The sequence below is a fragment of the Conger conger genome, chromosome 15, assembly GCF_963514075.1.
Source record: "Conger conger chromosome 15, fConCon1.1, whole genome shotgun sequence".
Taxonomy (NCBI): Eukaryota; Metazoa; Chordata; class Actinopteri; order Anguilliformes; family Congridae; genus Conger; species Conger conger.
Window position 1 is genome coordinate 12648632 of NC_083774.1, and position 27886 is coordinate 12676517.

The 27886-nt window shown below is 42.9% G+C and overlaps 3 protein-coding genes across 4 annotated transcripts; 2 read left to right on the forward strand and 1 right to left on the reverse strand.

The window, feature by feature from the left end:
- The first annotated feature begins 6283 nt into the window (after positions 1-6283).
- lactb (lactamase, beta) lies at positions 6284-9839 on the forward strand. Of its 2 annotated transcripts, none has more exons than XM_061222335.1 (6): positions 6284-6794; positions 7513-7579; positions 7676-7866; positions 8141-8453; positions 8600-8765; positions 9066-9839. In XM_061222335.1, exons 1-6 carry the CDS (start codon positions 6414-6416, stop codon positions 9586-9588), a joined length of 1641 nt encoding a protein of 546 aa, XP_061078319.1. In that variant the 5' UTR covers positions 6284-6413; the 3' UTR covers positions 9589-9839. The 2 variants fall into 2 exon arrangements, with proteins under 2 accessions (XP_061078319.1, XP_061078321.1); XM_061222337.1 differs by having other exon boundaries at positions 6284-6788.
- Positions 9840-10129: 290 nt separating this feature from the next.
- On the forward strand, positions 10130-18780 carry fbxo22 (F-box protein 22). Its single transcript, XM_061222150.1, has 7 exons — positions 10130-10294; positions 11638-11770; positions 11980-12067; positions 12500-12595; positions 15087-15239; positions 15952-16117; positions 16477-18780. Exons 1-7 carry the CDS (start codon positions 10164-10166, stop codon positions 16883-16885), a joined length of 1176 nt encoding a protein of 391 aa, XP_061078134.1. The 5' UTR covers positions 10130-10163; the 3' UTR covers positions 16886-18780.
- A 3094-nt stretch (positions 18781-21874) lies between these two features.
- Positions 21875-26056, reverse strand: LOC133111773 (pro-neuregulin-4, membrane-bound isoform-like). The gene is made up of 5 exons (XM_061222354.1): positions 25977-26056; positions 25228-25294; positions 24423-24516; positions 23938-24090; positions 21875-23283 (listed from the first exon to the last, which is right to left on the reverse strand). Exons 2-5 carry the CDS (start codon positions 25235-25237, stop codon positions 23217-23219), a joined length of 324 nt encoding a protein of 107 aa, XP_061078338.1. The 5' UTR covers positions 25238-25294; positions 25977-26056; the 3' UTR covers positions 21875-23216.
- Positions 26057-27886: the final 1830 nt, after the last annotated feature.

Here is a 27886-nt window from a genome sequence, read left to right on the forward strand (position 1 = left end):
ACATTACATTACATTATTGGCATTTGGCAGACGCTCTTATCCAGAGCGACGTACGGTTGATTAGACTAAGCAGGAGACAATCCTCCCCTGGAGCAATGCAGGGTTAAGGGCCTTGCTCAAGGGCCCAACGGCTGTGCGGATCTTATTGTGGCTACACCGGGATTAGAACCACCGACCTTGCGTGTCCCAGTCATTCACCTTAACCATTACGCTACGGGCCGCTGATCCACAGGTAACACAGGAATGGTGTACTCAAAAGACACTGCATCACACAAAATATTTCACAGATTAGGGCTGGAGCTTTGAAGTGTGCTTGGTAAATTCTGGCTTCCTCCTCCAATCAGCCCCATTTGCAAAGCATTCTGGGGTGCTTTGCCAACTGAATAAGCCCCTGCTGACACTTAACATTGTAGAATGCTTCTTTTGTTGTGGCCAGCGCTCGTACATTCCACTTGTGAAACTGACACGGCGTGATTTCTCTGGGGGAAACAAAATCTTTCTCACCAGAAAAGGGCAAATTAACTGGCACCTCACTAAACATTTAAGCGGTTTTGCAATTGTACAGTTTAAGTATGCATATGAGCATTCTTTGCACCGAGTTGTACAAACTACTATATTAGGATTAAACTAAATGAATTTAACCGAGAAATACATATTTTTCAACTGTCGGTTTGTATGGTGAAAAAATATGCAGGATTTATGGAGGCCCTTGGCGCACTAAGCTCTTTTAAGCCCTTTTATTTCTACAAGCACCTACAAATGACAAGCTTTTGTTCAGCACATGAAACCCAATTCCACAAACATGTCAGAGATAACTGTCCCTGCCTGTTTTTGTTTTTTATTGTAATACGGCATGGATCTCAGGTCAAATGGTGTCAACTCGAGCATTTAATGGAAATTAACTCGGAGAATCGGAGTTTGCTTGACCTTTTGGCCTCCTTTTAAGATCTTTTAAATATTTCATAAAGTTTTTTCTGTATGGCAGGAAGCAGGCAATCTTGTATGTACTGTGTGCCGCAGGACAGAGAGTAATCTCTCTCCATCAGGGTGGTGTTATATCATTTCCTGTGTGCTCCTGCTGGCCGTGGCCTGGCTTTCTCCCCAATTTTTGTCAGAAGTACTACTATGGATTACTGCAGCTGGGCCAGAGCTTGGCACTCCTGGTATGAGCATGTCCTCTTTTTTGAATCCATGAACTAAACTAAAAATCAAAAATTATATCTGCCAATAAATATAAATATTTGTTTTTGGGTAATATGTTTACACATTGTGTAAACATTGCATCACTAAAGATACTATATATTTACGTCTGTTGTTACTTCCTGTGCTGTTGTAGCTCTATAGATTGTCCACGTTTATACAAAGAGAGTGCTGAGTGCAGGCTTGATTTGGAGGTGGACAGGGCCATGATACTCCCCTTGTCCGTTGTTTGAACAGGCTCAAGTAGCTTGTGATGTTTGATTTAATAGCCTACTTGGGTTCTCCCGCTTGCCAAATCTCGAGGAGTTACTTTTGATGCCAGTACAGATAAATTCTGTACTTTTTGATGAAGACATTTAGTAATTGAAAGTGCATGCAAGCCCTATGCTCTCCAAAGCATTTGGAAATTAGTTGCAAGAGAATTCACTTGCAGTAAAGTTCATCTGAACATTAATATTGTTATTCAAATATTTATAGAGTTATGATATCATTAAATTGAATTCAGTAAACATTTCAGCATACAGTATAAACCAAGACTGCTAAGTACTTTCCTTTTGTGTCAATTTAATCATTTTTTATTTCATACATTGTGTAGTGAAGAGCATATATCCACATTGTGTAACCATTTTGTCTACATTATAAATATAAGCTGTATTGGGAACCATATTCACATGAACACAGGGCTATTTAACACAAGGTTTCCCTGACTCATGTTACAGCAAACCAGACAGTCCTGGAGCCCTTTTATTCACGGTGTTGACAGTTCTGTTTGCGAAAGCTCAAGGTCAGGTCAGGGTTAATTTGGAGGTGGAATCTTAAGACTTTATCTGTGTTTTGACTTCTCTCTACACACTGAATGTGTCAACATGTGCACAAGCAAGCGCCTCTCCTAACTCTGTCTGGTATAAGTTTGTGCATGAGCCACCTGTTGCCTGGCAGCCATTCAGTAGGCCACCGCATCACGACAGAGTTTCATGTGATGGTAAATAAAACGGCATCATACCGTAGATTGTGAAGTGCCTCTGCTTAATTCAGTCGAGGATAAATGTTTTCAGTCGAGGACAAATGTTGGCATTTGTTATTGTTGCTGCATGCATGTATGTATGTTTGTTAAATTACTTTAAGCTTTAAATTACAACACAACACTCTTCACGTAGATCAAATCTCAGCACCTGTCTTTGTTTGACCTTGCACTGGTTTTCCTGCAGATCCTCTGTTTGTTTGATGGAAGGGGCAGAAAATCTGCCATTGTCTGGGTCTACAATGGAAGCACTGAACTGTGATTGATGAGACATCAATGTCTTACGCTGGCATTTCTCATCAGCCAGAGTGTCAACAGTGTTTGCAGTATTTGTCAGTGGTTTGCCCCAGTGTATATTGCTTGCCATGTAACAATTTCATTTCGGTAATGCTGTTAGCATTCTGCCCCATGATTTCAGAAGTTTCTGCAAGTCATTTTGGCTTGAGTAAGAAGCAAGGGAAAGAAATCTACTTCAGGGCTATAGAGATGAATAGTGATGTTCTTTATTGTGGCACAGAATATTTTCAAAGATATACACTGAAATTATAATAAAACACACATTCACAGTCTTCACACATTTACAGCAAACAAAACAATCTTGTCTGCCATGCTGATTCAACAAAAATAGGAATATTTTTTTAAAACCCTGTGTTGAATAATGTTTCCTGAGTCGTGAGTACTCATGAATTTTTGAAGATTTTATAAAGTTGGACATTGTGAAGTACACTTTATAAACTGCCAATGGAGAAGCGCTGCAGTTGCAGGAATAAATATACAAAGGCTAATTGCATAACAGCCTGGCATTGATACCATTTATCAGGAATGCCACCTTTATGCGCCACCTAAGCTGAAAAAGCTCAGGTGGACTCTGCATTATTCTGGATAGTTTCCAAATCTGATCCTTCCTGCCTCTCCAGCTAATCCTCTTGCAGTTTATTGACTAAAAATATCTTTCTCTCTCCACCTGAGCTGAGGTGTATGGTGACTGGTGACTTATGAAGGTTGTTGGTTGGAGTGGATGGAGTGCTATCAGAGAGAAAACTTTGGTTTCCTCCCACAAGAACTCCTGACAACTAGAAGGAAAGGAGAACAGGATCCATGCAAAAAAAAAAACCGGTAATTGTTCCCCCTTGTTGGTGCCTTTTTGCCATCTAGTGTTAAAGCAAGGTAGTGTTTTATTATTAGTACATTGAAATCACTGTCTCAGTAGTCTCATTTCACAGCCGAGCCCAAACTTAGCATCTGATAAAAAAATCATGTTTTTTCAATTGGCCAGATTATGTGAAGAACAATGTTTGGCAATAACACAGAGACGTGCAACCCTGACATAAAGACATTGGTTGGTCAATTGCAAAAAGCGACAGCTTCAAGAAAGGATTTGTGTCACTAAATGCGCATGCATGCAAGTGAGGGGAGTAAAAATCTGGCAGGGAGTGGAATTTGGCACAACACTGGAATGCTGCTGACCCATATGCTAAACACCCGTAATCTAGCACTGACCGCGAGATTCCCCACTAAAACTAGGGAAGTCTCTGTCCACCCCTCAGGAACAGCCAGAAAAGGCATTGCATCAACTTAAAAAAAATGTATTGCTCTTCACCACAACTTTTGCTTTATGGACCTGCCCCTCTCTCATCAATCCAGATTCCAGGGAACTCAAACTCACTCAACTGCCCCATGAGAGACCTATACAGCATTGGTCCTTTTGCAGTGCTCTGTTGCTTCCTACCAAACAATAAATACTGAAATGTTTCTATGAACATTGATGAACATAACTCCACTTCTGTCACAAGCAGCATTTATTAAATTAAAATATGATGAATGTTACAGAAATAAATGTATTGCACCAACGACCCTGTCCTGGTCAATTTCCGACTGTCTAATGTTACACTTATACAAGGCTACAAGCTCAGCTAGCATCTGTATAGTAGTAGCTGTGCTGGATAACTTCAACTGCAAATGTTAATGTCATGCAAAGATCATTGAAATGGAGTGCAAAAGAGCGTGTCACATAGCTATAGGTTAGCTATAGGTTAGGTATGGCTCGCTAGTTCATGAAAAGTACCTGGCTGTCTTTGCTACTAATTCAAAACATCCATCCATCCATCCATTATCGTAACCCGCTTATCCTGAACAGGGTCGCAGGGGGGCTGGAACACGAGGAGAACTCCACACAGAGAGGCCCCGGCTGACCGGGATTCGAACCCAGGACCTCCTTGCTGTGAGGCGGCAGTGCTACCCACTGCAAAACATTTGGGGTTTTTTTGCGTACCAGTTATCAAATGTTAGCTGATGATAAGAGGCAGCTACTTGTGGTAGGATGTGCAAACACCTGTGCAGTCAGGTTTATTTCTGCCAGATATGTCATGAATATCTCTGCACGGCCTCAAGCTATAATCTTCATTCAACATAAGTGTGAATTGAGTCTTGGAAATCTCTGAATTCAGAATAAATCTGAATTAGTTTTTGACACACGCACTCACACAACTTACCCAGCAACTCCCTCTTGGCTGGCCTCCCAGCGTCCGCCATCAGAGCCCTCCAACTTATCCAGAATGCAGCAGCTCGTCTGGTCTTCAACCTTCCCAAACACTCACATGTCACCCCCCTGCTTACTTCCCTCCACTGGCTGCCTGTCATGGTTAAAACATTGGTGGTAGCCTTCCAAGCAGTTAAGGGGTCTGCCCCAGCTTACCTCCAAAAAATCATCAGACCCTACACCCCTGCCAGAACTCTTCATTCGGCCTCCACAGGCCGCTTGGCACCTCTCCCTCTCCATTTTGATGTATGCTTGGAGTCATTGTCCTGCTGTACAATCTACCTACAACCAAGACTCCAAGGCTTCCTAGCAGAGGCAACCATGTTTTCTGCCAAGATTTCCTGGTATTTTGTTGAATCTTAAATGGTGCCCTTGGCACCAAAACATCTCCAAAACATCAATGACCCACTGCCATATTTGACTGTAGGTATGAGTTGCTTCTCCTTGTATGCATTCAATTTTCCCACCAAACATGTTGATTGTGTGTATGGCCAAAACATTCCATTTTGGTCTGATCTGACCATAGCACTCTCTTCCAGTCATAATTCCAATGAGATTTGGCAAACTCTGGATGCTTGGTTTTGTTTATTGTGCTCAGTGAGGGCTGTCTTTGTGCCACCCTTCCAAAGAGTTTGCAAATTTGCAACAATTCCATGTTTTACACCTTTTTATTATTGCCCTCACAGTGCTAAATGGTATGTTTAAGCGTTTATGCTTTTTTGTACCCATTACACAACTTGTGATGTTCAATTACCATCTGTGTCTTCTGAATTGACAATTCTTTGGCTTTTCCCATGCTGATGGTAGACAAAGGATTTTTTTCATTCTTCATTCATTTTTATATTCTAGTGAAACAGGAAGTGATGGAATCACACAATATGGTTCCTTTAGGCTGAGATTAACTTAATTAAAGTAAAATTGTATTGCCAATTTCACTTTGTTTGATTTTATTTACAATAATTGTTAGGGGTGCCAATAATTTTGGCACCTGTGGTTTTCAGTAATAATTAGATTACTAAATTTAAAAAATTTTTAACGTGAGAGTAAATAAAATGAAAGTATATAGTTATCCCATATTTTTGAGCATAAAATATAAATAATTATCCATGTTTTTATTATATGCATTTTTAATTGTTTTTTTTTTTTTAGTTTTAAAACTAATTTATTGACACGTTCATAAGATGGTGTAGTCGGTCCTATACTAATAATAGGTTAGTATGGTCCAAAGTATCGCCAGTGGCAGCTGGTTTACAATTTAATTCGTATAGAATGAAAATTGATAATAAGCTATTTGGCGTTGGTGCTATTAGTTACAGCATAAAATGATTTTATTTGCCAAATGGCTGGCACTGAGGACGGTCAGGTGTTCTTTATGCCACAGTGCAATTTAATATTTAACACACTTCATGATCACGAAACTGGCTGAGTTAATGTATCCATATTATGTTCACATTGTTCATTCAAAGCAGTGTACTGTCTTGAATCTTCAGACCGACTCAGCATTCTACGCGCGATGTCTGGAATCTGGTTTGATTATTTGTGTCTGTGATACTGCTTCAGTCTTGGGAAACCGTCTTGTTGACGGGAAGCGACTGAATCTGTTAACTTCACGCCTTGGTAAACAAAAATTGGTAAAAATTTTGCCAGTCGAAAATGTCTCGATTGCTTTCACGTTCAGCGGATCTTCTAAGCATTAGGTGTAAGGACATCTCCCCGCAGAAAATGCGTTCCTACTCTTCCCTGTGGTCTAATAATAAATGTACACTTCGTAAACACACCGTTGTTTTTCAACAGAACCGAGCCCTCTTCACGTCGCTGAGACAACGGATTTTTCAGATCTTTCGCTCAAAGCAATCAAAGATTTGGATTTTAGGGCTTGGTGCTGGGTTTGTTTTGACTTTAGGGTTAATGGACCGAGTGTACCTTTCCGAACGTTCTGACTGCAACGAAGCAGAAAACGATCGCTCAGAGTCTGCGAGATATTGCAGTGCCATAGAAATAAGCAGAGACCTACTCCAAAGGATAAAGGTACAGGTATTAAACAAGGTTAATTGTTATTTGCAAAAATGAAACGGACCTCATTGGGTAATTCAGCTCGTTCTAAATGAGCAGTGTGACTGCAACAGCTAACTATACATGTGGGTCTTGGTAAAAACCGGAAGTTTGCTACATATAGGGGCATTTTGTGTATTGACCTATGTGCCTCCCCCCGTATTTGTTAATTGTACGTTGATATCTTGGCATTGTTCTGTATACATGAGGTTGTCTTGAATGCGAAATGGATCATGATTCCATTTGGATGAAGAAATCTCACTTCAGATTGCCTCTGTAATCCACTCAAAAACACCATAGACCCTGCTCTATAAATCTCGGTGTTTAGGCACTAAAGTTTATACATTATATTATATTTAAAACGAGCAAAAAAAAATGGTATCTTTTGAAATGAATACATTGTTCTAGAAAAATAATACTGAAATAATGATTACCCTCCTGATTTAGAACATCGTGTAACCTAAATTGATGTTTAAGTCAGGCACCAAAAGGGCAAAAGTGTTGTGACCCAAATCTCAAATATGTAAACCATCCTTACTCCAAGTATCTTTGTGGAAAATGTCATTGGAAATTTTAGGGCAAAACAAATTATTTTATTCACAAATTATTTACAGACCTCATCACATGTATTTTCTCCCCATAAACCTTGTGTATATTTCTCATCACGCTATTGTCCTCTCTCTTTCTTGCGGTGCAAAAGGACGAAGTGGGAGCTCCAGGGATTGTAGTTGGGGTGTCTGTGGATGGAACTCCAATATGGCTTGAAGGTTATTGTAAAAACTGTAGTACATAAATGTATAAAGTCATTTGTTGTGCAGCAGTAGAGAGGTGTTTTACTAATGTGCTATTTTGCGTATTTTAAGGTCTTGGTTATGCTGATCTGGAGAACAGAGTGGCCTGTTGCCCAAAGACGGTGATGCGCATCGCTAGCATTAGCAAGCCCCTCACAGCGGTAGCTGTGGCCAGACTCTGGGGGGAGGGCCAGCTGGATCTGGATGCCCCTGTGCAGAAATATGTTCCCGAATTCCCAGAGAAACAGTTTGAGGGTGAAGCTGTAAGTCACAGTAACACAACGTGTTTCCAGGGTGTCATTTCTTACATTATACAGCTTAAGAGTTTCTGTATACCATGAACGTAATTGAAACACTTTCAATTTGGAGAAATAGAATCAAGGGTTTGAAAGTTACTGAAGTAATGTCTAACTGACATGTTTTTGGTGGTGAGAGATTTCGGCCATATAGAAAATCATGTCCATGTTTTATATAATTATATGTATTATATGTGTACACCGTATGATTATGGTTTCTGTTTTTGGTGTGAATTCTCAGGTCACAATAACTACACGAATGTTACTATCCCATCTGAGTGGAATTCGTCACTACGAGAGGGACGCAAAGAAGGTAAAGGAGTTGAAGGAAAAAGCAAAGAGACTTTTGAAACTGCCTGAGGGGCAAAAAAAAGAGGAAGAGAAGAACATTGAAAATACAGAATCCCCTAAAATGGAGGACAGTGGCACCAAGAGTAAGCAGGCCAACCGAAAGAAGGAATTTGAGCACGAGGAGTACTACCTAAAAGAAGGGTTTCAGAGTGTAATTGATGCCCTGGATTTGTTTAAAGATGATCCACTTATTTTCAAACCAGGTAAGATTCTAAGCGGTGAGTGACAACACAAGGATTTAAGGACTTAAGTAGAGGCATCCTTATAACTCACTGAATACAAAAACAAATCTGCATCCATTAAGCATTGTGTTGAAATGTTTTATGTGTATGTTATTTGGTTTTTGCAGGCACCACGTTCCTGTACTCCACCCATGCCTACACGCTGGTCAGTGCGGTGGTGGAGAGGGTGGTGGGTCAGCGATTCCTGGATCACATGATGAAGGTGTTCCGCGAACTGGGCATGCTCAACACTGTGCCAGAGAAGAATGACCCTATTATATATCACCGCTCAAGGTAAAACAAGTAATCAGCATCAGGCCAAAGTTAATCTGTTTCAATATGTCTGCAAGCCAGTCATGACAGGTCAGAAAAATTGCAGCAACTACTTTGTACTTTATTTAATGGTGGAATATAGTAAGTGAATTGAAATAGATAACATTGCAGAAGATATATTTCTTCTTTTAAAATTTGATGCTGATCAAGATCCACTTCTTTCATTTGGAGCGACTTATGAAATGTAATCATTTAAAAAATGTCATTTAATAGTTCAAAATAATTTTGTAAAAAAAGAAAGCATGCGGTTTTATGTTTCAGATTTTACAATTTCACCAAAAAAGGCCGTGTGGTGAATTGCCCCTATGTGGACAACTCCTATAAGTGGGCAGGGGGCGGGTTCCTCTCCACTGTGGGAGACCTGCTGCTGTTCGGAAATGCCATGCTCTACAGCTACCAGATAGCCCATGTGAAAAACGTGAAGGGCCTCCTGCCGGGATTCCTCAAGCCAGAGACTATCAGAGCTACGTGGACCCCGGTGGACAAAACAGAGCCAACGTGGGATAGAGACGGCCTGTACGGCATGGGCTGGCTGGTGGTGGAGAAACAGCAGGACTATGGCCATTGTAGGAGTCGCAGGCACTATGTCTCACACACAGGGGGCGCTGTAGGGGCGAGCAGTGTTCTTTTGGTGTACCCGAGTGACCCGGTGGAGCCTCGGGGGGACCCACCGGCACTCCCTAAGGGAGTCGTGGTTACCATCATCGCCAACATGCAGTCCGTGGGACTGAACACCACTGCCTTGAAGATTGCACAGGAATTTGATAAAGCTAGAGGGGTCTGAGTGTGTGTGTGTGTGTGTGTGTGTGTGTGTGTGTGTGTGTGTGTGTGTGTGTGTGTGTGTGTGTGTGTGTGTGAGAGAGCGGATTAATTTATGGGGGTGCTTGCCTATGCATCTGGCAAACTAAAAAGTTCATGATTTTCATGTGTTCCTTTGTTTAGTTTGTACAACTGTGGCAACGTTCCGCTGACCACCTGCCAGCTTTTCAAATACATTTTGTACTATTAAACTTAATTAATTCAAATATTTCTGAACTAGAGTGTGGGTTTATAGTTCATTTTTGTTTTTGTGTATTTATATGAAAATGAATATACTTATTCCAAAAGCCTTTTGAACTCCTAGCTGAATAAAAACCTAATTATTCTATTATTTTAACATGGTTTGCCCAAAACAAAGAATTGACGCATCGTTGACTTTCCAAATTAGCCTCAAATATACAAAGGAGGACTAAACATGATGCCACTAGGTGGCAGCAGCCGGATGTCAAGACGTTTTTTTTTTTTTTTTTTTTTTTTGGAAGAGGAGCGAGTTCAAAGGTTAAAGTTTTATGTTAGCCATTGGGTGTCTTTTAAGAAAACATGGAAGGAAATGTTGAAAATCCATGCATAGGACCTGGAAGCCAAGCTGGTTACGTTTTAAGTAATGTGGCTGAAGTGGTGGAGAGAATTTTGACGTTCGTTCCAACCAAGTCGTTGCTCCGCACAGCTTGGTAAGTGCTATAGCAAGTAGCTAGCGAGGTGATTGTTGTGATTGCCTGTAGTGCTAGCAGGCTAACGCGATTTTGATGTGTTCTTACTTGCTGGTAAACATGCGATTCTTAATGCATTTACAGACAATTACATCTAGTTGAATTGCTTGTCGTCTAGATATCATAGATGTCGACTGATTTTTGTGAACTGCTCGCTCTCTATGGTGTTTTAGATTTGTTTATTAGCGAGATGCTAACTTGAAAGTTAATAAGTGGAAGTATACCTTGTTAGCTAACTTGCTAACGTTAACATTAGTTCACGCTGGTAATGTAAGAACGTAGCTAGCTTGTGTGCGATCTTCATAATTCAATAAGGTTCTACTTTGTCTAGTTGGTTATCCAAAAGTTGGGTTTTATATGGTCTCGAGTAGTCAAGGGGTTGCCATTTTAGCTGTCACCTCGCGAATATGTTTATATTGTTTTCACGTCGAGGGATGCCGGTTCCGAATCACTTGCTAGAATGGGTCATCAACACAAGTATGTATAGGACTGAGAAATGCCTGATTTGTTCCCTCCAAGAACCAGTGATTCTCTGAGTAAAATTTCCTCTCTCCGCAACTGGGGCCGGTCACGTCCACACACTGAACGCGTCTCCGCTTCACATTCGCACCCCGCTTTATAACCTATCATAAACTCACAGTTACAATGACCTGTTCGAGCAGGGAAATAACACCAATTTATATTGGTCAATGGCCTGTCGTTTACAATAGCCTTCCCGCCACCATTCAGTCAGTTTCCCTGGTATCCCTTCAGCATTCAGCTTTTCAGATTGAGCAGTGTGCAGCACCTGAGGTGAGTGGGGAAAGCTGGTGGTGCATCATTTTATAATTCATGAAAATAAATGTGATATTGTGCACCTTCGTAACAAGACAATCAATGAAAAATACAGAATGAATTATCACTGAGTAACATTTTGACACGGTAGGTTGTTTTGAAGTACAGTTGTCATAACCAAATTGGTTCACATAGCTCAAATACGACACAGCATTGGGCAAGGCTGTTTGATACAGCCATGGACTACATTTCCCATCAGTGTTTTTCTAAAATGTAGTTTCCTATACTTTGAATAATTTCCTCACTGTTGCTCCTCTTAACCCATTTCTCAGCAGTTCTTCCTTTTATTAAATGTGCCCTTTTTTAGAAGGGATGGTGTTTAAGGTGTAGAGCCCGTCTACTTGTTTCACAAACTTGTTTCATAAACAAATAGACTGGCTGAATTTTGCGAGCAAAAGCAGTGGGAATTGCAGCTTCATGGCGTCATAAAATACGCTAGTTCTGATTGGTGCCCTGTTACGCGGCGGCAGTGTTTGCAGGCTGTGGAGGAACTGCGCCCGGCGGGTGTTGAGGACGCAGCAGCGGGTTGCCTGGGTTTCGGCCACGGGCTGCGGCAGCGAAAAAGGCCATGTCTTGCACAGGAATTTGACAGATGAGGTCGAGGTAAGCAGGGAGCTAGCCCATTTTGAGCTATTTATTTACCCGAATGCAGAGCACTGGAACCCATGCACAGCTGAGAGTGTTATGGCCGTTTTTCCAGGCTTTCTGAACTTGCAGACGGAACTTCCACGAAATGCACGAAATAAGTATCCGCTATGTGCATTTCATGTGTCATGGTGAAATTTGTCCTGTCTGTTTCCTGAACTCTACAGAACGTGTACTTGCTGCCTCAGACAGTTTTGATAATGGCAGACTGTGAGACCATCATCGGACCGGACTGTTGCTACAGGCAGAAAAAAGGTAAGCCCTTTGATTCAAGTTTCTCTGTGTCAGGTACAGAGACAACAGGCCACTGTATGTTCAGTATATAAGTGCTGGAGCGAAGTAGATTCTGTAGACACTGAGATACAGGTGTGTGTCTTTGTTAATTTTCTGACTGAACAGCTGTTTTCAGGGGGCAGGCATTGACCTGTCTGGATAGAGAACATACCCAATAAGCAGCTGAGGTCAAATATTTGAGTTCATTTTTTTGTGTGGTGGTTGAAACAACAGAACATTTAAAAGGACCTTTTAATATTTATTATTAGAATATGTATTATTATGAAATTTGTTGAACCTGCCTTTGTTTTGTATATGTGAAAAGTGTGCAGTAACTTAAAAGCATAACTTTTGACCTGCTCCTCACAAGCTCATCTCTGCCATCCCTCCCCCCCCCCACCCCCCTCCTTGCAGCGAGGAAGACGGACAGCTCTGAACTGGCGTTGGAGCTGAAGGCGCTGTTCCCCAGGGACTGTGAGATTCTGGGTGTCGCAACATCTGGAGTTGTGCGTAAGTCCTCCCCATTGGCCTCTCCGGCAACTTGGCTGTGTCCCGAATATCAGAAATCGGTTTATTTGCATGTAAACTTACCTGTTGTAAATGATAAAGCAGATTCCCAGAGGCTAGTTTGGCTGTAGAGATGCTAAGCAGCTCAGTCGAGCTTCAGAGTAATTGACGATTGCCCGGTTCAAACCTGTCAGAACCAGTTTCAGTGGTCACCGATGTCTAATCTATTAGAACCCATCTCACCCATCTGTAACGTAATTATACACCAGGTCAATGAAAAAGAACCCCTCATCTGTAACTTGTTAGAAGCCAGTTAAATGAAGAGTCTCAATCTATCTGACAATCTGTCTCTGCTCAGAGAGTACCTTTCTTTGTCATCCCTGAAACAATCCACTGTTGTGTAATATGTATTATTCTCTAACTACGAAAATAGTTACTGGCATCTTTTGAACAGATCATCTTGGCCAGACTGAACCCAAGTAGTAAGTAGTACCAAGTGGCTTCAAATGCTTATCTTTATCCAGAAACTGAATTTTTATCATTTTTCTTTCACTGTGTGTTTGAGAGCCAGTGTCAGTTCTTGGCAGTTCGCCGGTGCTTTTGGAACAGCTGAACACCGAGTCTGCCTCCCTGAGAGATAGATTCTCATTTAGCCCAAGCATTCAAATCTTTACCAGCTCACTTAACTGTGTCGCAGAAGAGCGAGCTGCCTGTCTGCACAGGTTCCCGCACATAAATCTTCCTCCTGACGGTGCCTGGGGGGATGAGGTTGGGCTGCTGTTCAGATGGATTGTCTTTCAGTCCTGTTTAAAGGATGCATGGTTTTTACTGCCTCGTATAACACATGCACCTTGGAGAGGGCAGTGACTGGCCTATTGGCAGAGATCTCTCTCTCTGTATCTACCTTTCTTCCCACCCTCCTCCTCCCTCACTCTACCTCACTCACCAATCTCTCTCTTTCTGTCTCTACCTCTCGTCCCTCCCTCTCTCTACCTCTACCTCTTCCTCCCTCTCTCTACCTCTCTCTACCTCTTTCTCCCTCTCTCTACCTCTCTCTGTATCTACCTTTCGTCCCACCCTCCTCGTCCCTCACTACCTCACTCTCTCTACCTCTCTCTTCCTGTCTCTACCTCTCTTCCCACCCTTCTCACCCTCTCTTTCTCAGTCACACTTCCCTGCAGCTGGCAGGCAGGTCCCCGCTCCCGTGCTGTGAGGGGGAAGCCCGGGCAGAGCAGCGCTGTCTCAGTCGTCTCCCCCATGTAGTCCCCCTTCAGGCTCGGCCTCATTAAGCCTAATTGAATGAAAGCCGATACGAAGCCCCGCTCGGTGTACACGGAGATACAATCTAAAACATCGATGTGTAGGCCTGTGGGGGAGAAGGAGCACGCTCAGGAGGGCTGTGTGTGATTTCTGGAGACGTGGGGACGCACACTTGCCCGCGTTCCTAGAGTAGAGTCTGCTAATGAACGGGCGGCGTGCACGCGTTTGATTTCTGGCGAGGCAGAGATCGGCGGTAAAGATGGAGGGAAGTGAATTCGCCTCAGGCACCGGGTCACCTTCCCGATAACGGACGCTGCCTCCGGAACGCGCCGCTCTCTCTCGTCGATTCCGGGCCCCTTATCTTTAAATTGAAGCCATTTCATCGTGGAGCTTTGCGGGAATGTAGCTAAACGGAATTCGATCAAAGCTGAGGAGCGCGTGTAGAAAGGGGAGCGGTGCCGGGGCGTGTGGCTGGAGATGCAGGGAGCTGGAGCTGTGTGTAGACGTGGCTGTCGTGCTTTGTGAAAGCTCAGTCGTCATTGCATGTATGGTAGGAGAAATACTCTGATTTATTTTCACCTGTACATGGTGATCGGTTGTGTTGTGTGGCCACTGTTGGTTACGGATATTCCTGGAATTTGAAAACATTTCTTAAAGTTTTCTTTTAGTCTTCTGCAGCTGGAGATGATGATGATGATGATGATGATGTGTGAAAAGAAAGCACCACTACCAGGTCCACCTCTCTGAATCCCAAAATCCTTAGTGTGCGCAGTGCTTTCCTCACTGCTAGTGCAGAAATGCGGTGTTCCAGGTGCTTCTGTTCAAGTGGGGTGTGTTTCCTTCCCTCAGCAGGACACAGAGTCAGTAGAAAACATACAAGGTTGCCTCGTAGGTAGTCTTTTTCAGATGGTCTCAAAAAGAATCATGCTATTGCCAGACTAAAACTGATCCTTTTCACTTTTCTGCCTAGCGTACTTTGTTCTCCGGGTCATTTTTACAGCATAAGAATGTGATGCTGTAAACTGAGATGGAAATGATACTTCTAATGAGCTAGAACCAGTGCAGGTCTCACCGTAAGCAGGTTAGCATACCGCTAACACCAGGTAACCAACCCAAACCGCAGGGTTTCCCTCCCCTGAGTTGGTGGTGTAGCACAGCGTGGAGGGAAGCTGTGGTTTGGAGTGGGGTTGACCCGTGGGGAATGCTGATCATCGTCTCCCCCTCTTTCTTCCAGTGACGCCCAATGGTCTGAGCTCCAGCCCCCCTCAGGAACACCAGGATGGGGAGGCGGGCTTCGCGCTCATGTTCCCCAGCATGGAGGGAGTCACCGTGCGCCCCTTCCACTTCTGCACGAAGAGCCTCTCCAACGCAGCACTCGAGGAAGCAGGCAAGTGTCACATCACAGCGCCTCCTGTGGCCGGGGGTGGTAGAGCATTCCATCAAATGCGCTCTGTAAATGAGTGGGACCATTGTTTATTTTGTATGCAAATGTAAAAAAATTGTGTTGCTTTATATGGAGGCTTTTTTGTTAAGTTTTTGCGGTGTTTTGCTACTGGGGCCCACAGCACCACCTACTGGCCACAAGGTCTCCACACCGAACGTCTCCTGCCGAACATTGCGCTTGGCTGTGTATAATCTCTTTTTAATTGTAATGATTATCTTCATCACATTAGTTTGGGCATTATGACCAGCCGTGCTGCAGCTCTTATTGATGTTGGACTGTTAAGTTCCAGAGAGTAGAAACTGAGTCTCTGCAGTCAGCTCTTCTTTGCCATGCCTGACTAGAGGAAATGGTGGTCAGCTATCTATTTGGGGCAGTGTCTAATACACGGATCATCAAATCTGGCCCTCTAATCCAAATCCAGCCCTGGTTTTCTTTTCTCCCAGGTAATTAACTGAACCATTAGTGCTACTGATTGGCCTGGCTGTTTTCATGCCTGACTCCCAGTTCCAAGTGAGGGTGTAAAACCAGCAGTTCTCAGCCCTTGAGGACCGAGATTCGACGACCCCTGATGGTGGTCGGGGTGGTTCTGAACCTGTTCAGCAGCTGTGAGATTTTGGGTTTGACTGAGCAGGCTGTTGTTCCACCCCCCCATCAGGGCTTGTGGGTAACCCGGACCTGCGGGTGGTCTTCCTCTTCGAGTACGAGGCGTTCAGATCGCGAGCGGCCCGCTTCCTCAAGAAGGTCCTGAAGCCGCTGGCCCAGAGCAGTGCCCTGGTGGCCGGGGGGCACGTGGAGAGCGTCTTCACCCACTCTAGGGACTGGTGAGTCCGCTCCTCTTTTTCAATCGCTCCTCATTCACTTCTGTGGTTCTGCACTAATTTGGAGTCCCCTGTTCTGTTTCTCGGTCCGGCTGTTCCTTGAGAGACGCCGCTGTTGTGCGTGTGCTTCGGCGAACACGCTGTCAGTTTACTGCGTCATAATGAATAGAACATGGTGACATGACATGAAAGGATTGAAACCGAACCAAACACAAGAAAACCAAACCACAGGCGCTAAACTGAATGGCTCAGTGTTTCTTACGTGACCCATTCCCTGAAAAGGGCCCAGGACCAGCGCTGGTGAACATGCGGTTTCGGATGTTGTGTGCGTAACGTGCGTAACGTTCTCCCGTCCCCTCCAGCTGTGGGCAGGGCTCGTACGGCTTGTCGGGTCTGGCGCTGAGCGGCTCGCGGGTGCAGGGCGCGTCGGTGCTGCTGGACCAGGACGTGGCCACCGAGAAGGACGCCGAGGCGGTCCTGCGGCGGCTGAAGGCCGCCAACTTCCCCGAGCGCAACACGCTGGGCTTCATGTTCGCCTGCCTGGGCCGCGGCCACAACCACTACGGCAAGCGCAACGTGGAGGCGGACACCTTCCGGAAGGTCTTCCCCAACACGCCGCTCTTCGGCTTCTTCGGCAACGGCGAGATCGGCTGCGACCGCATCGCCACGAGCAGCTACACCCTGAGCGAGGCGAGCGGGGCGAGCGAGAGCGACACGGACAGCATGCAGCACACCTACACCACCGTCATGGTGCTGGTGCACCTGGGCTGAGGCGCCCCAGGCTCCCGGAGCCTTCCGGCATGTTCGCCAACGGGACCATTCCCCGCGGTCAGTATGCGGTTCGACTGCGTCGCTGCAACCGCGTTTCGTTTTTTTTCTTTTCTTTTTTTTTTTTTTTTTTCTTTTCCGGGATCACATTTGATGGAACCTCTCCACCTGAGGTGTTGTGAATTTTAGCGCGTTTCAATTTCACCCAAAGCTTTCAAAACCATCGCCCTAATATGCTGCTCTCTTCAAATTATATACTGTAAATTGCCCCAAAATTTAAGCGGGGAGGGTGGTGTTTTTTGTTGTTTTTGCCGAGAAGTGAAAAGTTGGTCTTGACTAACAAAGTCGGTGTTTTTTCATGGCCGTCAGTTTTGAAAGTGGGCATAAAAGACTCTGAGGAAAGAACAACCTGTTCTGTCTGCGAATCTACCAGTGTTACCGTGCCAGCTGGGGCATTGTCAGGTTTTATGAGAGAAATTTACAGCTGTTGTGCTATTGGAAAAGACGGTTGTGAATTGCCACAATGCACTCCCCCCAGGAATGCTTCAGTCTTCGTACCATTTGAGTTTGAATGTATGGCATTCAATTCAGTATCCACTTTGGATTTGAAGATAAATTCCTCCTGATTTGGCACACAATTTTTTTCAATCATAGTGATTTGTATGGTTAAACGGTGCATAGAAAAATTGGTGCTTTACATAAACAGCTCACCCGTAGTTACCGTTTACTAATGTAGGAGCATTGTGTGATCAGCATAAATTGTTCTTTATCATGGTTCATCGGTATGTTCCATTCTACTTTCTGGGTCTGCTATTAGTTCATTGTCATCCAATATGTAACACTCTCTCTAATTTTAGGCCACAGAGTAATGTGGTTATTACCTGTGAAAGTAGGTGGATACCAGCATCACACATAAAATATAGCTGTAAAACAATACCTTGTTTTTGGTATTTGGGTTATTTATTCACCGGGATTTAATTGTATGTGTAATTTTTAAAGATTAAAAGAACACGCTTCTTTAATTTATGTTTTATTCAACAAACATCCCGATGAAAAGTATAATTCACATGCAGTCTGATTCGGTGAGTTAATTTCCAGATCGACTATTTTCTCAGCTAGCCAAACATGATGCTTGGTGTTTGGAGTTGGATATTGTGCCTTGGCAGTTGGTGTTTCAGTTTATGTTGCCGCTTTACTTTAGTGCAAGCTCTAACTTCTGTTTCTGTAGTGAGTTGATCCGATCCCTGAGTTGTTTCAGTGGGCATGCAGCTGTGAGCTGACCACATGACCTAACTGAAGTGATTTGTGGGTAATGACTAACATGTAATAAGTAACCTGCTTTGCTTGGTGACAGTTGTTTGCGGTGTAGGATCATGGTGTGGGATTCTTCAGTCTAACCACAATGCACTTAGGCCTTATTTATCAATATCACATTTAAATTCTCTGTTGGTTTGATTCTATTGGTTCTCTTCCTTTTCTATATGTTTGGCCATTTCGGCAAGAATCATACTTGAGATGTTGCTTCGGTAGTCGGAAAAGTGAAAATGAGCTGAAATGGGTTTTACTGAGAGATGAGAGGCATTGGGGTTAGATTGAATTAATCTTAGACTGAGGCCTTGGTCTTGTAACTTTACACTCAAGTCTGTGGTGCTTTAAAAATGTAAAAGAAACTTCACTGTGGAGGAAAGAGGAGATTTTTTTTGCTGAAGTTGTAGACCTGTGTTGCCGCTTAACAATATACAGCAAATAATAGCAGATCTAAACCACAGCTAGCCATTTTCAATGTACATCACATACTGTTACACATAACCAATGTTAGTTCCTGTGATATGGTCTCCTATCACTATCACTCTGTCTGTCTGGCTTTAATGAAATAAACGGGAATACTTCATGTACAATTTGTAATTTTGTCAGTTAATTTTCATTATAAAATGCCCCTTTCACCCTCAAGTCAATGTAATGGAGCATCTTGCTGTTATAATAATAATAATAAGCTTTATTCATATAGCACCTGTCATACATAATGAGCTACATTTTAAGCCAATTACAAAGAATTACATAGGTAACACATTGTAAATAAAAGAATACTGAAATACAATAATAAACACTGATTGTGATAAGACAAACACTTTGGGGCCCTTTTCCTGTGCCTCCCTCAATTGGGATGACACTGATTGTAAATGGTAAATGGTTGGAATTTATATAGCGCCTTTATCCAAAGCGCTGAGCAATCGGTGCTTTTAATTCACCTATTCATACACACATTCATACACGCATTCAGACACACACGCCAACGGCGTTTGGCTGACATGCAAGGCACCAACCTTGTATACTGTACATATATCCTGTATTTCCACACAACAAATGTGGCCCCTTTGGGGCCTTTGTAGTAGATTGAATGTGCTTTGCACTAAATTTCACCGCTTGTTTCTCAGCCCAAACTGCTCTGGAGTGTGGTAAGGGGACTCAAGTTCGTCACCGGGGCCTTCATTAGATTTGGAGAAACCCCGTCGCATACAAAGCTGGCATTACCCGTCACATGACATGTTGGCAAATGCAATATCTGCCTATTTGGCCTTATTGGAGTCTACTCCCCTTTTTGTGTCCATATTGGTGTTCATCAAACCTTGATATGAATTCACTGTGCTCTAAGTCGTTCAAGAGGACAGCGTCAGCTCAATTGGTACGCATTCAGGTGTAGCTTAGGCAGAGAGCAGAACAGGAAGTGATGAATCTGGGAGTCGACTGCTTCCTCTCTGCCAGCTCTGATGCTTGGGGTGTGTCCCAGTACTCAAAAAATGTCTCCTCCTTTCTTCCATTCGTCTCCCTTACAGTATGGAGTGGAGGAATGGAGGATATGTTTTTTGAGAGTTTTGGTATGCACCCTTGGATACCTGATATGCGCTCTCCTTTTATTATTCCCAGGGTCACGGATTTTTAAAACGTGTGTGTGTGTGTACGTATACATTTCATATGGTCTTCTAGATTGACATGGCTGTGAAGCTCATCAGGAAGTCTGACGTCGCTGTGGCTACGGCACAGTAACTGAAAATATAATGCAATCATTGGTGGAATGTTGGGTGGGAACCAGACCTGGGCCAATTATGTCATTGTTTTGGTTCCAAATACTTCTCTGTGTTCGTTTAATCTTGCCAGGTGTAATTGAGGCAACCGTTCCGATGCACTTGCCTGCTAGCCTCTGGCTGTATTACACTCTACAGTCCAATGCAGTTCTACAGTGCTGCTATTGCACCAGTCGGAGGAGCGATGGATGGTTCCTCCCTAATGGTGACCGGTAGCCCATGTGAACCAGCGTGACACTGGGAGGAGTTGTTGCTGTGCTCACCTGGGAAACGCTGGCCAAACTCTCCCTAACCCTGGCAGGCCCTGGCTGTCCTGTCTCCCTCTGCCGACTCCTGGTCTTATGCTTAATGCAGCATTCCTCAAGTGTCCTGGCATCCAGTCCTGGTAATATGTAATTATTTTGGATTCAAATACTTTTGTGCTTTTCTGTGCTTTTTTTTTTTTGGAACCTATGAAATGCTCTCAAAGTGCAAACCCCACCTTCTGGTCCTCTTTCTTGGCTCATTTGTGCCAGGCAAAATCAGTTGAGCACAGAAAAGTATTTCAATCCAAAATGATTATGTGTTTGACCCAGGTCCAATTGGATTGAATGTGTTGGAAACGCAGCCGTTTTATCAACTTTCCTTTCAGCTTCCCGATGCTTCCGTCTGCTTCCGCACCCCGTGGCATTGTGTTCGTGTTCGGAGGGCTTCCCCCTCGGAGCTTTCGGGCTCGTTGGTCAGACTGAAGCAAGGCTGTCACCTCCCCATTGATCCGTCTCGGCCAGTTAGCCACAGGCCTCCCCCTGTCCCGGAACGAGCAGCGGCGTCCCCCATGGGTCCGGTCCGGGACCTCATCGATCAGCCCCCGCAGCGCTCGATCAATCCCCCGGCCCTGCTCTCAGGCCCGAGCCAATTTGTGTTCCACCGGGGACGTGAAAAAAGTGCCTGTCTTTCCCCCTGCCTTCCTTTTAATTAATTTATCTGGGCTTTTAATTGCGTGACGGTAACATTTTACTGAAACAGCATGTGCAATATAACTGTCCTTTAAAACTGGTCAACTGAGATGAATGGCAGGTATTGCAGAGCACCAAGACAAGTTTTCAGCATTTGACCAGTGGGGTATTTCACTAAGCTGGCTAATTCGCTAAGTTAGACTGATTCCCTGAGTAAAAGCCTGGAACCCCCTCAAATATGGAACATGGTCTGAAGTAAAAATAGCGCTTCCAGGTTTTACTCAGTGCAGAAGTCTAGCTTACTCAATTTTGGGAAATACCCCCCAGATTTAAAACAAGGTTTGGATTTATTTGTAATTGAGTGTGTTGGCCCTGTTGTGAGACTGCTAAATATCTGCTCTGCTTGGCTTCCTTAAGTGGCCCAGGTTTCGAGGGAAAATTCTCCTGCGCTCCTCAGACTGTTACTTTACCGAATGAAGGCCCAAAGAGCACAGTTTGAAAATCCCAGTTCAGAAAGTGAAAGTATTTTGTTCCAATCACTTGGATTTGCACCTTTCTTCATTCAGGAGGTAGAACTAATATGCAAAATCCGCTGAGTTCATGGGTGGAAGAAACGCACGGAACCTTTGGACCCCTGGACTTACCACCTCTGCCAATTAGGTAGGATTTACACTGGGATTTTCACATTTTAATCTCAGCAAGCGCACATATACTGTAGGAGGGCCTTGGTATGTGTGTATTTGCATTGCGATGCTTTGTGTGATCAACTCTGCCCTTGGTCTAATTAAGCATAAAACAAGCCGCTTGATTGAAACCCTGTTTAAAATGCAAATCTCTTTATTTAAAAAAATGTATATATATTTCTTTCCCTTTTTTTTTTCATATGTTAAACTGTTTATAGCTTTGCGGCAACTTCCTTTTAATGTTGAATGTGTCTGTTCTTATGTAACAATGACAACGTGACTCATCTGATGAATGATTTAAAAGGTCACCCTAAACAGGAACCTCTGTGTTTATTTAATAATCTCAAGTGTCAGTAAAGTATTTGAACAGAGTCCAAGACAAACGGCATTTCTGTTAATAGTCCCACTGCCAAACAAAACATTTGGAGACTCAAAGGGAAGTCAGACAGGGCTGCACATTTCATGTACAACTCTCAACAAAAAGATACATTGAGGTCCACATTGGAACCTATAAATATATTCCAAGGAAATGCTTATCTACACTTTACAATATTTGCCGTTATTTGGTTTCCTGCATTCAAAGACATGGTCGAGTCAATTGAATGGTTCCATTGTAACCTCATTCAGCTTATGCCAGCGAATAACCCATAATAATCAGAACATTAATTAATCTTAACATCTGGTTGAGCATTTGCAACATTTTAATGAGTTTGCAGATGACAAACAGTAATGTGCAAAAGTCTTCTGAACCCTAGATTTTTAAATACTTTACTATTTTTTACAATACATTAATTTCTCAGGAGAAATTTTGTTTTTTGACATTTGAAATATTAATTTTCCAAAAAATGATCAAAATGTTAGATAAATTTATGTAGTTTCAATAAATATAATGAACCTCTTTACAGATAAAGACTTGATCAAGGCTTTCTGGGATGACTTGGAGAGCTAGAAACAAGCACTACGGCCTCAGTCTGCAGAAGAACTTTGGCGAGTTCTCCAATATGTTTGGAGATACAGCTGATTTTCTTATAAAACTGCAGGACAGTGTACCTAAGAGAATTAATGCAGGTTTAAAAGGGAAGGGTTGTCAGAGCAAATATTGATTTGATTTAGTTTTTAACTGTTTACTGCACTATCATAATACTTTTTTCTGTTTGTTTTTTATATTTAGAGACTTACAAATATTTTTTAAAGCACCTTTGCTTTATGGAATTTGTTTTACATTTGCACAGTACTGTAGGCTATTTGAAATGTTTTTTTCTCAAGTCAAGTTCAAAAAGAAAGTGACCTATACAGAAGCACAGAAAACCATATGCTTGACCCATGTAGACATTGGATTCGGGGTACCGTGTGAAAGTCCTCTGCTCCGCTTCGGGGGAATGAACGTCATGCCGGTTCCTCTCAGAGTTTCTGGGCGCGGCCGGGCCTGGCCTGAGGCTGATGTACATGGATCGCTGAGGTGGAGATGGGGCATGTCTGTTTGGGTTTCCTGGGCACTTGTTTACGCTTTGCAGATTGCTCGGGACAGTTCCTCATTACTGCGTCTTCGGCAGAATCCGAACTGACGCTGCCAGTCAGTGTATGTGTGTCCCCAAAAAAAGATACCACCCCCCCTCACCCTCAAATTCCAACCTCATACTCTCCGTGCAACTTTCCAGTACTCTGTGTTCTGGGTGGTCTTTGGTTTCCGTTTCCACACTCTGAAAAATAATATAGTGACAACGGTCAATGTCTCTGCACTTTCTTTTTTGAAGATGTCTTATTGTGATATTGTTATGGAGCTATAACATAACATTTAACATTTTCTTGCAGTCCTTGGTAGATAAATAGTATGTTAAGAAAAAAAAAATACATTTGTCCTTCAATTTTACTTGTTTTTTACTTTTTTTTTCTCCTTGCAAACATGATAGCAAGCTTACAATCACTAAAACCGACTTGCAGAACTGAGTCTATGAAAAAGTGTAATGCTTGCTTTTTAATTGTAAATCATGATGCAGCACAAATGATTTTCTTTGTTTTTTTTTGTTGTTTTTTTTTTGTTGTTTTTTTCTTTTCTTTTGGATGAGAATTTATTGCCTGTTGCTCTCTGAGAATTGTGAATCCCTTGGCAGAAGAGCCTCTAGATTTCACAGAGTCTTCCTTGGGGGCCGTGTTAAAGGAAGTAGCGGTTATATTACCAGAACAAAGTATCTGCACATTAAGAGAAGGCGAGTGATAGAAAACCACAAACGTGAATCATAGTAAAGGATGACAACAAGAACAATAGTTTAATTGATTGAATTTCCTTCAGTTACTCCGTGCCTGTGCTTGCTCCTGTGGGGTATGGGGGCGGGGAGGATTTCAGATTTACTCACTTGCACGTGTAGTAGATGACGACGGCGAGGATCACCAGAATCAGGAGCACGACGATGACCACGGCGGCGATGAGTCCGGCCCGCTCCGCGTCCATGGAGGTGCTGGGCAGCTGCATCTCGTTGCACCTGTTGCCCTTGTAGTTGGGGGCGCACCTGGGCGAGAAGGACAGGTACCCAGCTACCGTGAGCCGCTCGTCACCGGGACCTCGCTCCGAGACGCAGGTAACAAACTGCCCCAGGCCATCTTTTTCACTCCGACTAATACGCTATGGTGACATGGTGAAACTATTTGAGTGGTTGGCGAACCGTTGTGTTCCAAGTCATTCACAGGCAGCTGGCTGGCAACGGGCTTGGCCGTACCTCTTGAGTAACCATTTGAAGCCAGTCTTCCATTTTTGTTTTGATTCCCCCACGAAAATGTTTTGATATCATTGTCTAGTGAGGGCCTGACATGTGACCATGAGTTCAAAAGGTCAGTGACTTACTTGCAGTTTGGTGTGACCACAGTAGGGATCATGAAGCAGGTGCCCCCGTGCAGGCAGTAGGAGGCCTCCAGGGCTCCGCAAGGTTCTCCGTGGTCTGTGAAATGAGGACCTCCTTAGTTCCCTGTATGCAGCACTTCAACTTTTACCGCTCTGAAACCGTTGGGAATGCATCCGATCCAATGCTGACATAACTACTAAAGTATGTATGTGTTTACGGGATGGAGAATACGCAGGAATCTTGCCTCCCTCACCTTTTACCCCCCTGGCAAAACAGTTTTTAAATGTCAAGCCCTTCCCAGTCCACCCTGCCACCCACACAGACGTTTTACTCATCACTAGCACCACCAAGATGATGAAATAATACATCATTAGAAACCCTTCAATTATTCTAATGCATATGCGTTTGTCTGTTAATATCATATTTTTAAAGTTTCAGTAGATACTCTAAGTCATCAGCAACCTAAGACTTGTCCAGTATAGAACATCTACCATAAAGCTGGAAGACAGAATATTACTTTCTGCATTTTCCCTTTTGGCAGAAAGTAATATTCTGTCTTCCAGCTTTATGGTAGACGTTATATACTGGACAAGTCTTAGGTTATTCATATGGAGTAGTTTGTAAAGTTTGTCAAGTGCTGTGTAAGTGAGTATGTAGTGTGTGTGTGTGTGTGTGTGTGTGTGTGTGTGTGTGTGTGTGTGTGTGTGTCTGCAGGTACACAGCACGTAGTTGTTAATGCGTGAATGGTGGACCAGTGTGTCCAGAAGCTGTGGAGCGGAGGATAAAAACCACAGTGCCTTTCCTTACCAGCCATCATGACAAGACAAATCCACCCTTTTAATTCTTGATTTAAGAGCTCACTTCCGGATTCTTCCTAGAAAAGGAAAGCGGAAATGACTTAGCGGTGCTGTACGCGGCGCTGTATTTCTGTGGTGGCCGGTTCCCTCAAACAATGAGGACAATGCAGCCCTTCTCCATGTGTGGAAACTTCACGCACAATGACAATAGGCCACAGGCAGTAATCTTGCACTTCCTTAACGGGACACGTTAGTGTGGTTCGTACAATCCCGTTCAGCACAGATCGTATGATGATACACATATTTCAGATTGTATTATGTGACCGTTGTAGAACCAGGGTACTATGAACGGGTCATCACACCCAGCATCACGGTGCTAAAATGACTACAAATGTAGTCTGTGGCTCACAAAGGCATCTAATGTCTTTCGTTCTACATATTTATTTTAAACCGATCAGGTTGGTTAAACTCATAACTCTTCCTCAGTGATTTTATGGAGCTGATCTACAAGTTTGATGCCTGAAATGATAAATGTCCAAGTCCCTCAATAACAATTCTAGGCACTACAGAATCCGAAATGTATAGTGTACATAATGGCAATGTGAGTGAAAACATCAAGGGTTGTTTTCCAATAACCAGCAATATGTTAAGAAATTAATAGAATAGAATTATAAAATGAAGCTATAGCTTTCATAAGGAGTACCATAATATCCATTCACTTTGTGTTCCTGTAAAAAAAATTGAATGCTGTGTACTTACCCTGAAAGTCCAATGGTAAGCTGATGCAAGTGACTAGAAGTAGTCAGTCGGAGTACTTTAAATGAAACCGAGTTGTGCAGCTGGGAAAATTAGCCTGAAATAGGCGTGTGTACATCCCTGTGAGCTCAGCAATGTCACGATTGCAGTTTGTCCACATTGCAGTTCTCAGTCTACAGTTCTCAATTTGCATTCTCAGACTGATCAACCATGACGCAGTGAAACTTCAACTATGAGTGGTGTCCCTCGACCACACCACTATGGCAACACTGAACTACAAGTGAAACTAGATGGTTAATGGCACCTTTTTTGTTTAATTATTTCCTGTGGTTAATTTCTTGGAGGCCTGAAGAATTTGGATGATTACCATACTGTGTGGAATAAAGTTACCTCTGCATTTGCAGATTGAGGTAAATTAAGTTGAAGGACGTTTTAATTTGTGTGCAAGCAAAGTCCCAAGTTAACTGATCTTTGGAGACTGATTACAGTGAAAGTGCAGGAAACATCTTGGTATGTGTCCTAAATTCAGGTGTGTGCATGTGACAGTTTCAGGAACATGCTTCTACAAGAAATTATTTCTTGGCATGCAAGCAATGTTCTTGATTCAGGAATAAATTACTGTTGTGGCAAAGTTCATGTTTCAGACTGAGGCAAAATATTTGCCACACCAGGCTGTTTCTATAATGAATGGAAGGTTTATAAGTGTCCCTTCATGCGAGTATGGCCATTTCATGCCAACTTGTGGTGGTTGCACCACAGAACCACTTGTATATATTTTTTTCTCGGTGTGTTGCTAGACCGTTATGAGAGAACATTTCTGAAAATCATATTCAATATCGTTTTGCCATTTAAAGTTTGCCCGGTGGCCCACTGAAAAATGCATCATGGCATGAAATGTGATTTTTACACTTTACAATTTGTAAATGTGTATGTATGGACACATGTCTGTGCACAAGTCATGTCTGTGCTCAGACAACATGCATCTACTTCTGTTTTGGAGATATTTGGCTCTAATAATTCCCTTTTTTGGAGGGGGGGTTATATCTATTTTTAGTGTTTTTATTTGTAAATGAGTCCTATGAGAACACTTTCTCATTGTGTAAACATAAACATGTTCATAATACCATTAGCTGAGATTTGACCCATGGAGTATTCAATTTGGCCATTTTTGGCACATTTACACCCACCCGGAAACCAAGGTCAGAAATTTCACCCGACCCTCTACATCGAATATGTTGAAGTTAGACCTTAATCATCTTTTCTAGAAAGATTTAGTACTCAGTGGGTTTTGTTTAGACATCACTTCCAACTATCCTAACTTCATATATATTTGCATACCTGTAATTGGACCTGTAAGTCCAATTGAAATTATCCACTAGCCACTGTAGACTACTCCACTTTTTCAACTGGGTTTAATATTGCATACATCTACATGAATTCTACATACAAATTTTCTTTACAAAGGTATGGCCCTCTAAAATTCACATTTTGTAATGTTTGTCGACACCCGGCGAGCGTTAAATGGAGTATGAATCTAAAATTTTGTTCTAGATATCACTATTATCTACCAACACACAGAAAAATAATAAAATGTCTGTAAGGCGGTGTAATCTTTTCTGCACTTTCCTGACTCAACGGTAGAGGCTGGGTGAACAAAAGTGTGTTGTTTTTTTTCTTTCCCTCTTTCTTTTTGGACAAGGCATTCCAAAAGGGGGCGGAGGGACGGCGGAGGGACCATGTGACTGTTGTATGAATGAATGTTTTGCTTTAACAGTTCAAGTAACATGACACGATGATGTTGCTTTTTAGGTTGATATTGGTAATGATGTATGCCATATGATGGCCTCATAATTGACACACCAAGTTTACACTTTATACAGACATTGCACATAGACTAGTTATAGGGGTTGGAA

What these genes read in the sequence shown, in the direction of transcription:
- fbxo22 (XM_061222150.1), top strand. Translation starts at nt 10,164, where the DNA reads ATGGAAGGAAATGTTGAAAATCCATGCATAGGACCTGGAAGCCAAGCT. An exon ending in TCGTTGCTCCGCACAGCTTG is followed by an intron (nt 10,295 to 11,637) that starts GTAAGTGCTATA and finishes ACGCGGCGGCAG; the next exon opens with TGTTTGCAGGCTGTGGAGGA. An exon ending in TTGCTACAGGCAGAAAAAAG is followed by an intron (nt 12,068 to 12,499) that starts GTAAGCCCTTTG and finishes CCCTCCTTGCAG; the next exon opens with CGAGGAAGACGGACAGCTCT.
- LOC133111773 (XM_061222354.1), bottom strand. An exon ending in GTGGTCACACCAAACTGCAA is followed by an intron (nt 24,091 to 24,422) that starts GTAAGTCACTGA and finishes CTTCTCGCCCAG; the next exon opens with GTGCGCCCCCAACTACAAGG. An exon ending in GTCATCTACTACACGTGCAA is followed by an intron (nt 23,284 to 23,937) that starts GTGAGTAAATCT and finishes ATTATTTTTCAG; the next exon opens with AGTGTGGAAACGGAAACCAA.
- lactb (XM_061222335.1), top strand. Translation starts at nt 6,414, where the DNA reads ATGTCTCGATTGCTTTCACGTTCAGCGGATCTTCTAAGCATTAGGTGT. An exon ending in AACTCCAATATGGCTTGAAG is followed by an intron (nt 7,580 to 7,675) that starts GTTATTGTAAAA and finishes GCGTATTTTAAG; the next exon opens with GTCTTGGTTATGCTGATCTG. An exon ending in AACAGTTTGAGGGTGAAGCT is followed by an intron (nt 7,867 to 8,140) that starts GTAAGTCACAGT and finishes GTGAATTCTCAG; the next exon opens with GTCACAATAACTACACGAAT.